The 15,249-nt window shown below is 44.2% G+C and overlaps 1 protein-coding gene across 1 annotated transcript in view; it reads right to left on the reverse strand.

Annotated features, from left to right (window-relative positions):
• Positions 1-15,249, reverse strand: part of ASTN2 (astrotactin 2) — a 153,019-nt gene that overhangs the window by 94,803 nt on the left and 42,967 nt on the right. Inside the window, exons 4-5 of the mRNA XM_018577002.1 lie at positions 6,823-6,907; positions 3,409-3,483 (exon numbers count right to left, since the gene is read on the reverse strand). Of these exons, the coding sequence (XP_018432504.1) occupies positions 3,409-3,483; positions 6,823-6,907 (160 nt within the window). The remainder of the gene's footprint in view (positions 1-3,408; positions 3,484-6,822; positions 6,908-15,249) is intronic.

Consider the following 15,249-nt stretch of genomic DNA (forward strand, 5'->3'; position numbering starts at 1 on the left):
GGAGAGGGGGGGGGGGGGGGGGGGAATCCTTGTGGGGAACGGTGACTGATAGGGAGGGAGAAGCCACAAATATCTAACACACATCAGCCCCTGCTGAAGATTCTCACGTTATGATTGGCTATACAGTTACAATGTTACAGTTTCCTTACTGAGGGAGAAGAAACTGAGACAATCCTGCAGCAGACTGATGACATCATCTCAGTCCCGGGCAACATCACTTGACCAGAGCTCCAGGATGTCTTTTAAAGATAAAATAAGGAACTTTTTGGAAACATTATACTGTTGCCGTCTATTGTGACATGCCAGGAATACACTGAGTGGCCGGATTATTATGACCGCCTGACGTTTGTAGGCAAATTAGCTATAATTAGCTTAGGGTTAGGCCAGACTATTATAAATAGGGAAGCGGGTTGGTTACCACGACAGTAGAAGTGATTTGTTTCTGAAGATTCGGGGAAACAACGCGATGTAACAGCCTCTGAACGCGGGATGATTGTTGGCGCTCGGAGCCATGGAGCGAGTATCAGCAAAGCAGCAGAATTCGTTACATGTTCCAGAGCGGCTCATTGTTAAAGTGTTTAAAGACCGGACTGTCAGCCGAAAATCTGGGTCTGAACGTGCGAATTGTGGCCGCCAGCGACTAGTCAATGTTAGGGCAGAACGGGGGAGGGGCAAGACTGGTACAAGACAACAGAAGGGTGACAGTGCCGTGTCAGATTCCTCGCATCACCTTTCACCATCTCGTGGAGTCACCAGGCGGCCCAACCAAGTACTGATGGGGGGGGGTCGTAATAATCTGGCCACTCAGTGTATGTTCATGTAAACTTACTGAAAGATCCACTTTAAGGGGGTTACCTGCAGCTCACTAGTCTTAGGAGCTAAAATTAAATCTGGATACCATCTTACATATTGTATATTCAAAGCTGTGGAATTAAAAAAATAAATGTAGGGATCAAACTTTAAAAAAAAAAGGAACATAATGCCATTATAAGTACAACTTAAATATCCAATAAAGAGGCACAAAAGGAGCACAAATCCAATTCATATCATATTAAGAACAGGATAATAATAGACATCGCTATAAAAGTCAGTGGGATTTGTATGGCATATGTGACAGCATTATGTGACTTAAGGGGAACACGCTGTGATGTGAGACTGTGAAAAATAATATAAAGACAATATAACACCAAAAGGTGCTTTCTTAAGTAGCTTAAGGTCTTAAATTTCTCCAGTCACACTACATTGAAGCGGCAACGGCGGCAGAAATACGGCAAATTCCCCAATTAATCCTCTAACTATAAAATACATTGTATTACCCAATTAATCCTATCGCTGTAAATTCCTAATATTAATATAATACAAAAACAAATTCTGAAGAAAAAAAAAGTCATTTTTGGTTAATTTATCATAGACTGTTTTAAGTTTATGTCATTATTATTATTTGTTTTGTATACACTAATTGCCACCAAAACAGCCCTGACCCATTGAGGCATGGACTCCACTAGTCCTCTGAAGGTGTACTGTGGTGTCTGGTACCAAGCCGTCAGCAGCAGATCCTTTAAGTCCTGTAAGTTGCGAGGTGATCGGCCTCCGTGGATCGGACTCTAGCACAGACCCAGCACATCCCACAGATGCTTGGTTGGATTGAGATCTGGAGAAGTTGGAGGCCAAGTTTACACCTCAATCTCGTTGTTGGGTTCCTCAAACCATTCTTAACCCCTTTCTTGAACTCATTCTTTGGTCCCTGGTCTAAGTCGCTGAAATCCTTACACTTGCCCATTTTTTCTGCTTCCAACACATCAGCTTCAGGGACAAAATGTTTACTTGCTCCCTAATATATCCCACCCACTTCCAGATGCCTTTTGTAACAAGATAATTGCTCACTTTATATTTGTATATATCTATTAGAAAAACTTTCATTGTCTTTGAAATGCATGCCTGTGAGAGAAGCTGAGACGCCATTGTAATATATTCCACCCCACTTCCAGGTGTCATTGTCATATATCCCCCCACTTCCAGACGCCATTGTAATATATTCCACCCCACTTCCAGGTGTCATTGTCATATATCCCCCCACTTCCAGACGCCATTGTAATATATTCCACCCCACTTCCAGGTGTCATTGTCATATATCCCCCCACTTCCAGACGCCATTGTAATATATTCCACCCCACTTCCAGGTGTCATTGTCATATATCCCCCCACTTCCAGACGCCATTGTAATATATTCCACCCCACTTCCAGGTGTCATTGTCATATATCCCCCCACTTCCAGACGCCATTGTAATATATTCCACCCCACTTCCAGGTGTCATTGTCATATATCCCCCCACTTCCAGACGCCATTGTAATATATTCCACCCCACTTCCAGGTGTCATTGTCATATATCCCCCCACTTCCAGACGCCATTGTAATATATTCCACCCCACTTCCAGGTGTCATTGTCATATATCCCCCCACTTCCAGACGCCATTGTAATATATTCCACCCCACTTCCAGGTGTCATTGTCATATATCCCCCCACTTCCAGACGCCATTGTAATATATTCCACCCCACTTCCAGGTGTCATTGTCATATATCCCCCCACTTCCAGACGCCATTGTAATATATTCCACCCCACTTCCAGGTGTCATTGTCATATATCCCCCCACTTCCAGGTGTCATTGTAAGGAGATAATCGACGTTATTCACCTCTCAGTGGTTACAATGTTATGGCTGATCGCTGTAAATTGCTGAGTTACATACTGTACATTTACCTCAGTCTCTGCCCTCCAGGAGCTTGCAGTCTAAGACCCCTATCCACTGGCAGAACTACCAGGGTCGCAATTACTTGATGGTTTCTTGCACCGGGGCCCTGAAGTTTCTAGTTACGCCTTTTCCCCTATCTCATATGCATGCTAGAGCCAATTAGGACAGGAGTCAATAAACCTACGAGCATGTCTTTGGAGAGGAAACCCACGCAAGCACAGGAAGAACACATAAACTCCTTATAGATAGCGTCCTGGTTGAGAAGGACCCCAGTACTGCAAGGCAGGAGGACTAACCACTAAACCACTGGGCTGCCCACTTGAGACAACACAATTCGTAGGGTGTATTTCTGATGGCTGCTTATGGCGTGCCAATTTTAGTAGGTGGCATAATCTGGATAGATGTACCATGTATGTGAAGAAGCTGGGTCTACAAGGCACTGGCATGTAGAGAGTGGTCAACAGTTCAGGTCTAAATACCCTAAAGTCTCTGGACATCATGTGACCTTCAATCAGCAGATTCAATTTCGGCTCTAATTGCTTTGTACCTTAATAAATGGCTGTCGGTAGGATTCATGCTCAAGCAGAATAACAAGGTAGTGAGTGCCATGTGAAGCAACCTTGGAAAAGACAATGCAAATTCTATTGTACTCTCCTACCTGAGGGTCTTCTCAGGGGCTTGCTGTCCAGTCACCAAATCGTAACCTCTTTCCAGGGTGTTGTACGGCCATGGGCTAAAGGAGGAAGAAAAGTCTTCATTAATTATTTTATTTGCTATTTACCAACTGTGCAAAGACTGTACACTGGCCCATCTGACTCCTTCACTGTATATCCACCCACAACTCACAGTGCTGACCGCTTGGCTGAGAGGCATTGTAACACATTCTAGTTATGAAACTCTGATTTATAGCACTATATGTGTGTGTTCTTTTAAATTCTGTTACATAATAATAATAATAATAATTGTAATAATAATAAATATTATTGTTATTTTAAATTCTGTTATAATATTATTATTATTATATAACAGAATTTAAAAGAATAGATAGATAGATAGAGAGAGATAGATATATATATAAAATTATTATCATTATTATTATTATTCTATAAAAATAATAATAATATTATAACAGAATTTAAAAGAATAGATAGATAGATAGAGAGAGATAGATATATATATAAAATTATTATCATTATTATTATTATTCTATAAAAATAATAATAATATTATAACAGAATTTAAAAGAATAGATAGATAGATAGAGAGAGATAGATATATATATAAAATTATTATCATTATTATTATTATTCTATAAAAATAATAATAATATTATAACAGAATTTAAAAGAATAGATAGATAGATAGAGAGAGATAGATATATATATAAAATTATTATCATTATTATTATTATTCTATAAAAATAATAATAATATTATAACAGAATTTAAAAGAATAGATAGATAGATAGAGAGAGATAGATATATATATAAAATTATTATCATTATTATTATTATTCTATAAAAATAATAATAATATTATAACAGAATTTAAAAGAATAGATAGATAGATAGAGAGAGATAGATATATATATAAAATTATTATCATTATTATTATTATTCTATAAAAATAATAATAATATTATAACAGAATTTAAAAGAATAGATAGATAGATAGAGAGAGATAGATATATATATAAAATTATTATCATTATTATTATTATTCTATAAAAATAATAATAATATTATAACAGAATTTAAAAGAATAGATAGATAGATAGAGAGAGATAGATATATATATAAAATTATTATCATTATTATTATTATTATTATTATTATTGTTGTTAATGAATGCAGAGCTGCATTAATTTGCGTCCTTTATATTTGCCTGGAGTTCAGCTTTAAGATTCTTGTTTATCCTTGACATCTTAACACGCTGCATATGCTAAAAGATTGTTTTGCCAAACTAAATGGTTTTCTTATCCTTTATCTGGTAATTACAGAGAAGCAAGGGCTTGACCCGAAAATGTCCAACTGGCTGCTATGGACCAAAAAAAAGAAAAGACAAAGGGCCTCTTGAACTAACACAATTACGACCTTACCAGCCCCATTGCACCATAGATGCTGTACTGAAAATAACAGACTGAACAGTAAAACAAGGTCACAAGAAATTGCAGCATTCGCGCGTTATCGCGCCCTCCACCGCAGAGCAAAGCCGTTAATGGTAGAAAATTATTATTGATGAAACATACATGAAATAATAGGGATCTGAATCAATAATAAAGTCTCCCCGTGGCTGCCCAGTCGCAGCCAGCAAAGAAAAACATACAAATCACAGCATATTAAATATTTAAAAAAAAAATTGAATATATTGCGCACGTAATCAATGGTATAGACGCAGTCGCTGAGCAACAAAACCGTTTAATATTGAAAAAAGAACAAATGCACCAAAAAAAAAAAACTTTTCAAGGGAGGAGAGAAAAAAAAATAAAAGAGAAAAGAAACCTTGCGGTGAAACAAACACATCGATATTCTTGTCACCGCGATACAAGACAATTTAGGAAGGATTAACTGTTGTTTCCACGATTCCCCCGAGAAGAACAAAACGCACGCACAAACACAAAGTAAGCGCGCCATTTGGTATATCTATTATTCTGGGCAGCGCGAGTCGGGATCATATGTATTGGTAGCCACCATCTTCCCAAGAGCCTGTGGGCCTTATAGGATTTTCACCCCAGCTAAAGTCTACTTTGGAAGGCCAATTAGAAATGAAGGATGAGTGAACCGAGCGCAGTTTGGTTCTCTGGACTTTAGTCAAACCCAATGGGAATTCCGCAAACCCCCCCAAAATGGCGCCCATACCCCACTGAAGTCTATGGGAGCTGAATCTTCTTCTTTTCTTCTGGCCGTTATCAAGGCCAGTGTCAGAGTTTAGCTGTAGTCCTCCAGGCATGTGCTCTGTTCCTGACTTGCTCTTGGAGCCAACCTCTCCTACTGATTCTTATGCAGCTTCTCAGCCAATCAGTGCGGTCAGCTTGTGGCCAATCCTGTGGTTCCTCCCTCTTGCTTATACTATTTAAACCTAGTGCTGCTCACGGCTTGCTGTCTGAGGAATGCTTTTCCAAGCTAGATGCCGAGCCCCTTGTTGTTGCCAGGACCTCGGCGGGATGCAAGTCAGAGCGTCCCACTCAGCTCACTTCATGGCCGGTTGCCAGGACCTCGGCAGGATGCATGCCAGAGCGTCTCACTTCATCGCCGGTTGCCAGGACCTCGGCAGGATGCATGCCAGAGCGTCTCACTTCATCGCCGGTTGCCAGGACCTCGGCAGGATGCATGCCAGAGCGTCTCACTTCATCGCCGGTTGCCAGGACCTCGGCAGGATGCAAGCCAGAGCGTCTCACTTCATCGCCGGTTGCCAGGACCTCGGCGGGATGCAAGCCAGAGCGTCCCACTCAGCTCACTTACATCACCGGTTGCCAGGACCTCGGCAGGATGCAAGCCAGAGCGTCCCGCTCAGCTCACTTACATTGCCGGTTGCCAGGACCTCGGCGGGATGCAAGCCAGAGCGTCCCATTCAGCTCACTTACATCGCCGGCTGCCAGGACCTCGGCTCAGTATATAGCGAGCTGCAGCTCACGGTATACTGAGACGTCGCAGCCGGGAAGGATCTCGACATTACTGTCTGGATCCACCCAGCTGCTTGATTGACGCAGCTAGAGGCAGAGCCAGCTGTACCCGCCCCCTCGGCGTCCGCGCCAGTCAGCACTTGAGGAACGGAGCGGGCGAATCCCTGCAGGGAGCCGTGAGTGACAGTCACCTCTCTCTGCAGGGATGGATCGAGAAGTGAGCGAGCGACGGTATGTGTTCGCTCATCTCCCGATCTATTGAGCCGACCTGTGACAGTTTCATGGTCACACGTCGGCTCGAACTATGAGGCTGAGTGATTTTCACTCACCTCGTAGTTCTCCTTTAAGGATACCTATTTCGTATCAAAACGACTCTACCGACATGCAACAAGTTCAAGGTCAGTAACAGATATCATGGGGTGCAATCTGATAGACGTGCCAAGAACTTACCCTTGACTCTGTCCCCAGTCACTGCGTATACACAAGTGTGGATGGTTTGGATCTGGAGCGTAACCTTCATGGCAGCTACATTCACCTATAAAAGGCAAAAACAAATACGCTGTTTATAATCAAATGACAATCCCCCCAAAAAATTCCAAAATGGAACCAAACATTTTTGCCAAAGCTTTAAAGGATAACTATGAGGGGGGAGGGGGGTGCTTTTCACTCACCTCATAGTTCTAGCCGACCTGTGACAAAGACTTAACCCCATAGTTCTCCTTTAAGTCCAGGTCCAGTATGAGTTTGACTCAAACCCAAGCTGTTTGAACGATTTGGCTAGATCACCTACCCACCAAACCTTTGGGTTTAAAGCCAATCAGCATCAATCTGGCTCCATGGGCCAATCAGGAAGCTCGGAGCCGGGTCATTAGTCGCCGCTCGGCTTCCTGATTGGCCCGGGAACCCAGCTCCATGCTGATTGGCTGGGAAGCCGGCTTCCTGGCCAAGCACAATCAAGCCAGCCAAACAACATGGAGCCAGATTCTTGGGCAGTCAGAAATAAAAGGGCGCCCAACCAAGAGGTGACAGTCCAAACGTGCCTTCAATAGTTCATAAATCGATTAAGCAAAGAACAACCAACGCGTTTCATGGGACACTCCCCCTTTATCAAGGCTTAGGATGAGATAAGTTTTTGATTGGACTCAAGATACTATAGCCAGATGGATCCCTTTAAAATTTGATAAATTGGTCTCCTTTAGGGCTGGAATAGGCAGCAAAAAAAAAACCTTTTTTGGTGTCCTGATTGTCCCCTCTCCCACTTTCTTGATATTTTTGTACTCCGTTTCTGTTTTTGATACTGGAAAACTCCTAAATAAAGAATTCATAATGAACAATTGTGTTCCCTATTGCTAAAATAACCCTAAAAAGAAGTATATTTTTGAAAATTAAACTTTTTTTTCCCCCTCATGTGATTTGTGTGTGGGATGAAGAGAATAAAGTCGCTTCTGCCGAAAGTGGTAAAAATATAAAGATTTTACAGATTAGCCGCGAAACAATAAATGTCGTGTATATGACTGAGTGTCCCTATGGGAAAAGATATGTAGGAGGAACAAGTAGAAGTAAAAGAGAATGAATAAGAGAATATATATAAAATGTCAAAAGAGAGGGGAACCAAATCGCACCTTCTTGGCACCTTTCCTATATGACCATAGCTCAAACTATGAGAGATAAACATCAGGATAATAATTTGGGTGGGAATAACCGACCCGAAGTGAAGTGAGACAAACGCTGTTCGGCTATTCACTTCAGGCTTGTACGGCTGATTTCAGCCGCACACCGATTGAAATCAGCCGTACATTGGCTGCCTTTATGGGAAATCAGCCGTACATTGGCTGCCTTTATAGGAAATCAGCCGTACATCGGCTTGCTGCGGGCTGGGTTCGGGTCGGCCGAACATGCTCGCCATGTTCGGCCGACCCGAAGTGCAGAAGGAGTTCCACTCAGTCGATCCAACATCTCGGTCGGCTGAGCCGAACCTCCGGCGGGCTACTCGCTGCAGTTCGGCCTTTTCTCATAGAGCGGCATTCGGCTCGGCTATTCACATGTTCGTTGCATATGTATAGTTTTAATATCCGGTCTGTACTCCTACTTTAAATGAATAGCAATAAAGAATCACCTTGCTTTTCAAGTCTTCAATTTAAAAGATCAGCGCTGATCTGTCATTGTAAGTGGCCGGAGCCAGCCGTGAGATGACGGCTGGCTCCCCCCAGCTGTCAGCAGCAGGCTTTCAGCCGGCCAATGGTACCTCTGTGGTACCGAGCAGAGAAGAAAACCAGTTACAAAAGTAGAAAAAAAATTGAAAACGAATGGGCGGAGCTAGCAGTGACAGCTAGCTCCGCCCAACTGTCTTCCATTGGCCGGGACCAGCTGTCATTACAATGAGAGCATAGCAGAGCCGGCGGTGATATCAAAGCCGGCGGTGATATCAATGACAGATCAGCGTCCCCTGGTTACCAAGTAACCAGGGGACGTTGATCTGTCATTACCATGAGAGCTTAGCAGAGCCGGCTTTGATATCACCGCCGGCTCTACGTAACCAGGGGAGGCTGATCTGTCATTGTAAGTGGCCGGAGCCAGCCGTGAGATGATGGGCCAACTTCGGGAGCTGTACGGGTAGCAGCCCTCCTGTAACCGAAGCTAGCCAAAGGGTCAGCCAAAACTACGGCTGGATTCTTCGGCAGCTTTGTGAAGAACCCTCATAGTGAATTAGGAATATGAGAAAGGAAGGGTCCTTTTAGATTTTTAAAATTGAAGACTTGAAAACCAAGGTGATTCTTTATTGATATTCATTGAAAGTAGGCGTTCAGAGCTGATATTAAAACTATACATATGCTAAGAAACATGTGCGACTGTAATGTAATTATAACCCATGCATCCCATTACACAGAACTATTCATGTGCAATAATGCAGTTGAAGGTTCTATGATTGATCTTCTATGGGAGAAACAGCTTCAAACCTCATATGTCACCTGCTAATTTCTCAATCCAAGGCCATATACTACACCCACATGCCACAGGGACATTCAAAATCAAAAGAGACCCTCTTGTCAAACAATATCACTCCAATCGGCCGCACGGAACCGGAGGTCCGTAAAAATCCAACTTTATTGTTGTAAATTCCATGCAAAGTTCAAAATACAAGGTATATACCACCATAGTATCTGTCCCACTCCAACGCTTCTCCCGTGTTTCACCGCCTGGGCTTAATCAAAGAGGTACTAATCAAGTGACAGGGTCTGTGTCAAGCCTACCTCTTACTAACGTCTCCAGCTCTCCTCCCCATGTTCTTTCATAGGTGACTACAAAATATCCATTGCTTCTAGATATGGAAAAGCATGTGGCCTCCCCCCATGATACAGTTCCTGGGCCTAGTGGTCAGTTTCTAGGCCCAATAACTGTCACATGATGGGAGGGGGGGACATCACTGCTCCCCTTGAGCTCTGACACCAGCTGACGCTGTGTATTTTGTATTATTCTTTTGGTGGTGGTGGCTGGTCCTAAGCAGTTCTTTGAGTCCATGAGTACTGATGACTGTTAGGGAACCAAGAAACCAGACAGAAACTCAAGTGCAGGTTAAAAATAAAAGGCGTTTATTGAAAATAACAATAAACAAAAAATGGCAAAAAACAATGGAGGAAGTCCAGGACGTCTTCGATGCCAAGCCAGAGGTCAGATGCCGAAGCGGGTAGCCAGCCAAACCAGGCCAGGGAGCACTGAGAGCAAGAGGAACGGAAACAATAGCCGGAGTCAGGAACCAGGAGATCAGTCAGCCAGAGCCAGGGTCATACACCGAAAACAGGAACAACAGCAGAGCATTTGGTAGATCAGAACACACACAAGGGCAATGAGTGGACAAGCTGATGGTTAAATAGTGAGTTGGTGTGGCATCATAACTCTGAGAGAGGAATTTTCCAGGAGTTGCAGAATAAAGTTGTTTATGGGTTTGGTCATAACAGGACACCAAAGAGGAACAAGCAGTGTCAGAGACACTGCAAACAAGGCATGCACAGCCAACTGGAAAAGGAAGGGTAAGACACCCTGACAATGGCGCACCTTCATAGTTACATAGTCTGATTGAAAAAAGATCAAGACCATCGAGCTCAACCTAACCAGGCTGTGTGGTAAAGACAAACTGGACCCACACAAAGTGGGTTGAATGACACTGCCCATTATTCAACCAAGAACCCAGACAGGAACTAAAGTGCAGGTTAAAAATAAAAGGAGGTTATTGAAAATAACAATAACCAAAAATGGGAACAAACAATGAAGGAAGCCCAGGATGTCTTCGATGCCAAGCCAGAGGTCAGATGTCAACCTAACCTAACCAGGGTGTGTGTTAAAGACAAACTGGACCCACACAAAGTGGATTGAATGACGCTGTCCAATATTCGACCCAGGAGATGAGTGTTGTTGAACGTCTAAGGCTGTAAGTCTTTATGAGATATGCATGAGAGTGATGCAGTCTAGGAGTCCCCTATGACCGAGGGAACAGCTTGAAGCAGGCAATCAGCAGCGTAGAAGAGCATGGGCACCCCTCCCCTCATACAAAATGCAATCACACAAGTGCAAGCTGCTGCGTTGTGTTTTTATATATTGTGTGGAAGAAAAAGAAGGGTAGGAGAGGGCAGAGCGGATCTTGCTAGGTAGTGCAGCGTTTAGGCTTCATCTAGAATATTTGAAGAAAGAAGCTGAATAGTTATTGCAACTTTGGGGAAGAAAACTATTGTCTTTGAAATCTATTCCAGGCTCTGGTAGCAAAATTAAGGAGGTTATTCATTAGTGAGCCGAAAGATCCAGCCGAAGCTTTGGCTGATCCTTCAGCTCTCTTCAGACGCCGGAGCCCTTGGGTTCAGTCGAACAATGGCCTGTACAGCAGCCGAAGGTAGCCGGGCGGCTCAGCCGAGCCAATGGCATATGCTTCGGCTGAGCCGAAGTGACAGCCGAAGCGTGGAGAAAGGTCGGCCGAGGCTGACCGACCTCCACGCAAATGACAGCCGGTCGGAGCCAGCTGCTCGCTCCGCCCAGTTGTAATGACAGATCAGCGTCCCCAAATGACCTGGAGACGCTGATCTGTCATTAAATAATAACAACTGCGCGGAGTGACGTCACGGCCGGCTCCACCCAGTTGTCCCATTGGCCAAGACGCTTGTCCCATTGGCTGGGACCTACTAGAAGACTCTGGCAGGTGCCAGCCAATAGGAAACAGTTGGGTGGAGCTAGCAGTCACCGCTAGCTCCACCCAATTGTTTTTCTTTTGCCGGCATCTGTCAGATGCTTGATTATGCGGCGGGAGTTCGCATAAAGGAACTCCCGTCATCCTAAGCTCAGTAGCTCGCGGTATACTGAGACGCCGCAGCTGAAACGGATCCCGACAATTATGTCTGAATCCGCCCAGCTGCGTGAGTGAAAGCTGGCTCTGCCTATCTAGAGGCAGAGCCAGCTGAGCCTCAAAGAAAAGGCTTAATGACTTTAGCACTGGAATACCTTTTTTTTGGTGGTATTTTGGACCTTTTTTTTACAATCTACATCTAGAAGGCATATCTTTCTTTTAGAAGATTTAGGTAGAAAACGTCTTTTATCTGCTTCTCTGCACTGGGAATAAAGCTCGGCTGATCGAATGATGGACAGGAAATCCAAGATCTTTATTTGTACCCTCGATTGAGATATAAAAAGTCTTTTATCTGGTTCTCTGCACTGGAAATCAATAGCTGATAGCATGATGGAGAGGAAATCCTGGACCTTCCTCTGTTCTGTCCCCCTCATACATCTCATCTCTGAAAAGCCTTCGGAACTTTAATTACATCAATGTTCATAGTAGCCGTAATAAATTTAAGCAAGCTGGCATCGGTTTTGCATCAGGTTTCTCCGCAGGTGATTTAATACTTCCTTTTTTTTTAGATAATTAATTATTATCTGTTCTGGAATGAAGTTTTTAATTGTCAACTAAGCAGTTCTTTTTCTGATGCATCAAATCTAATTATCAAACCCACCATTGCGCAATAAGTATTTATTCATAAGAGTTACTGTGGTGGACTGGCAGTAGACGCCGAGACAGTAAGTGATGTATCCAAGCTGGTCCTCCAGCTCCATTGACAGAAAAGATGCTGCATGTGAGTTTGATCTGAGGTCTTATATCGGGGGAAATACAGAGAGGACTTTTAGCCCACAGACCTCCTGAGCAATGCAGTCTTATAGGATGACGTCACTGCGAGGTGTCACCCGGTAACCGCACCGGGTGTCACTCCGCCTCGGGACGCCTCTGCCACAGCTGACCCACCATTGTAGTGCTAAAACTGGATCTTATGACCCCTAAATATAGAAACCATATTTAGGAGTTGGGTAGGAGTTCGGTACCCACAAATTCTGAGCTTAGTCCCTGGCCACACCTAGGTAACCCTTTGTGTAAGAACCCTCCGCCAACCGCGCATGCGCCAAGTGTGCAGTCCCGTAACGCGCGCCAACGCGCTCTGCAGCGCATGCGCAGACGAGTCCATCCGGCAATACGGAAATGCGCCAAAGTGGCGCACAGGAAGTGACGCAGCACATTCATCACTTCCCCTATATAAACCCAGCCTGAGCACCACCATATTGCTGGATTATCTTCAGCTCTCCTCTGTTCCTCTACTTCTGTGATCTCCTGTTTGGCTTGTTGTGACCCGAATCTGCCTTGACGACTCCTGCCTGCTGCCTGCCCTCGACCTCAGACTTGTTTATTGGACTCCTCTTCTGCCTGACCCTTCTGTACTTTGTTTGCCCGATTGGAACTGACCCCGGCTCGTTTACTTGAAATTCGGCTTGCACAGTGTTCTCGTGCCACTCGCTGTCCACTTGGTCTGTGTACCCATCCCCAGAGTCCTCGGGACACGAGGTGCAAGGGAGGCCTCCTCACACATACAGTCTCCACTCAGGTACGTGACACTTTGACTGCTAAAAGCAACATACTAAAATACAAAACAATGGGAATTTAATTTTGGATACACCGTCCACTTATTGTCACCTATACCATTTATTAAAGCCCATCTCCAGGCAAACAAAAAAGTGCCCTTGCAGTGGAGCTACCCTATGCACTGCAAGGGTTTAGTGCTTGTTTTTGTCTAGGGACTGGGTGCTGAACCCTGATCCCCTGCCAGTCAGTGCTCTCCTCCTCTGGAGGATACCACTAGCCAGAGAAGAGGAGGTCTTCACTGGTTAGTGGAATATCCCTCAATGTTCTCAGATCTAATGCAGGTCGATGGAACCTGCATTGGACATGATGACTGGTCTAGCTGCCGCAAAGGGAGCCAGTGGGAGCGAGGATCAGGTAAGTAAATCTGCTTTCCTCAAGTCCCATAGACAAACCAAAAAGTACCCTTGCAGGGGAGCTATCCTATCCTTGTTTTTGTCTAGGGTCTGGGTCCCCGACCCTTTACCAGTCAGTGCTCTCCTCCTATCCCCCTCTTCTCCAGCTAGTGGAATGTCCCTCAATGTTCTCATATCTAATGCAGGTTGATGGAACCTGCATTAGACATGATGACGTCAGTGGTCCTTAGATTGCCAGAGCGCAGGGAGAAGAGCCAGTGGGAGCAAGGATCAGGTAAGTAAATCTGCTTTACTCCAGTCCCCTAGACAAAAAAAAATCTCATCTCCAAGCAAACAAAAAAGTACACTTGCAGGGGAGCTATCCTATGCTTGTTTTTGGCTAGGGTCTGGGTCCAGAACCCAGATCCCCTGCCAGTCAGTGCTCTCCTCCTATCCTCCTCTTCTCTGGCTAGTGGAATGTTCTTCAATGTCCTCGGATCTAATGCAGGTCGATGGAACTTGCATTAGACATGATGACGTCAGTGGTCCTTAGACTGCCAGAGCCCATGGAGAAGAGCCAGTGGGAGCGAGGATCACGTAAGTAAATCTGCTTTACTCCAGTCCCCTAGACAAAAAAAGCCCTCTCCAGGCATCTCCAGGCAAACAAAAAAATATAATTGCAGTGGAGCTACGCCCACACTGCAAGGGTTAAGTACTTGCTTTTGTCCTGAACCTCACTGCTCTCTTCCTCTTCTCCGGCAACTGGAATGGCTCTCAACGTCCTCATGTCTAATATGCAGGTCTATGGAACCTGCATTGGACATGATGACGTCAGAGGTCCTTAGATTACCAGAAACAGGTGGAGAAGATGCCACAGGAACTGGTCTAGCTGCCGTAAAGGGAGCCAGTGGGAGGGAGGATCAGGTGAGTAAATCTGCTTTACTGCAGTCCCCTAGATGAAAAAAAATAGCACTTAACCCTTGCTGGGGGGGGGAAGTAGCCTTACTGCTAGGGTACTTTTTTTTGCCCGGAGATGTGCTTTAAGCAGGTAGGATGGTAGGTATTTCTTCAGATAATACATCTTTTCACTTGTTCCCCAAACGACACATACAATTATTAAGCGTTAGTTTAGTCAAACATTAAATGCTCACTACGTATGCCAAGAGTCCTCATGTCTGGTGAGCCCTACATTATCACTTTACAGAGTGCAAAAAACTGACTTGGCCTATTTTCTAGCATTCTGCAGATGTTGTTTTAGCAGTATTCATGTGTCACTTTCATTTGTTTCAGGTTGTTGCTATGAAAATGAAAACCGATTATGAATCATGCAGTGTTTGTAGCTAAAGCTTCCTCCTACATATAAAAAGCTTTATGCTTTTTTGTTTGAATACTGATAATGTGGTTTTCCAAAAGAACAACTCTGTTGTAGGACATTGTTGGGCATTTTCAGTAGAAAACTGGGGATATGTTTAAATCTTTTCGTGCTTTCCTTCTAATGTAATAGACACCAATGGGGGAACTACCAGGGTCGCAGCGGTTGCGATCCTGACCTCCCGCATCCCTGCTGAGACCCCCCGCTTGCCTTGTGAGACCACCGCA

Source organism: Nanorana parkeri, unplaced genomic scaffold, assembly GCF_000935625.1.
Source record: "Nanorana parkeri isolate BGI_ZX_2015 unplaced genomic scaffold, ASM93562v1 scaffold81, whole genome shotgun sequence".
In the NCBI taxonomy this organism is placed as follows: Eukaryota; Metazoa; Chordata; class Amphibia; order Anura; family Dicroglossidae; genus Nanorana; species Nanorana parkeri.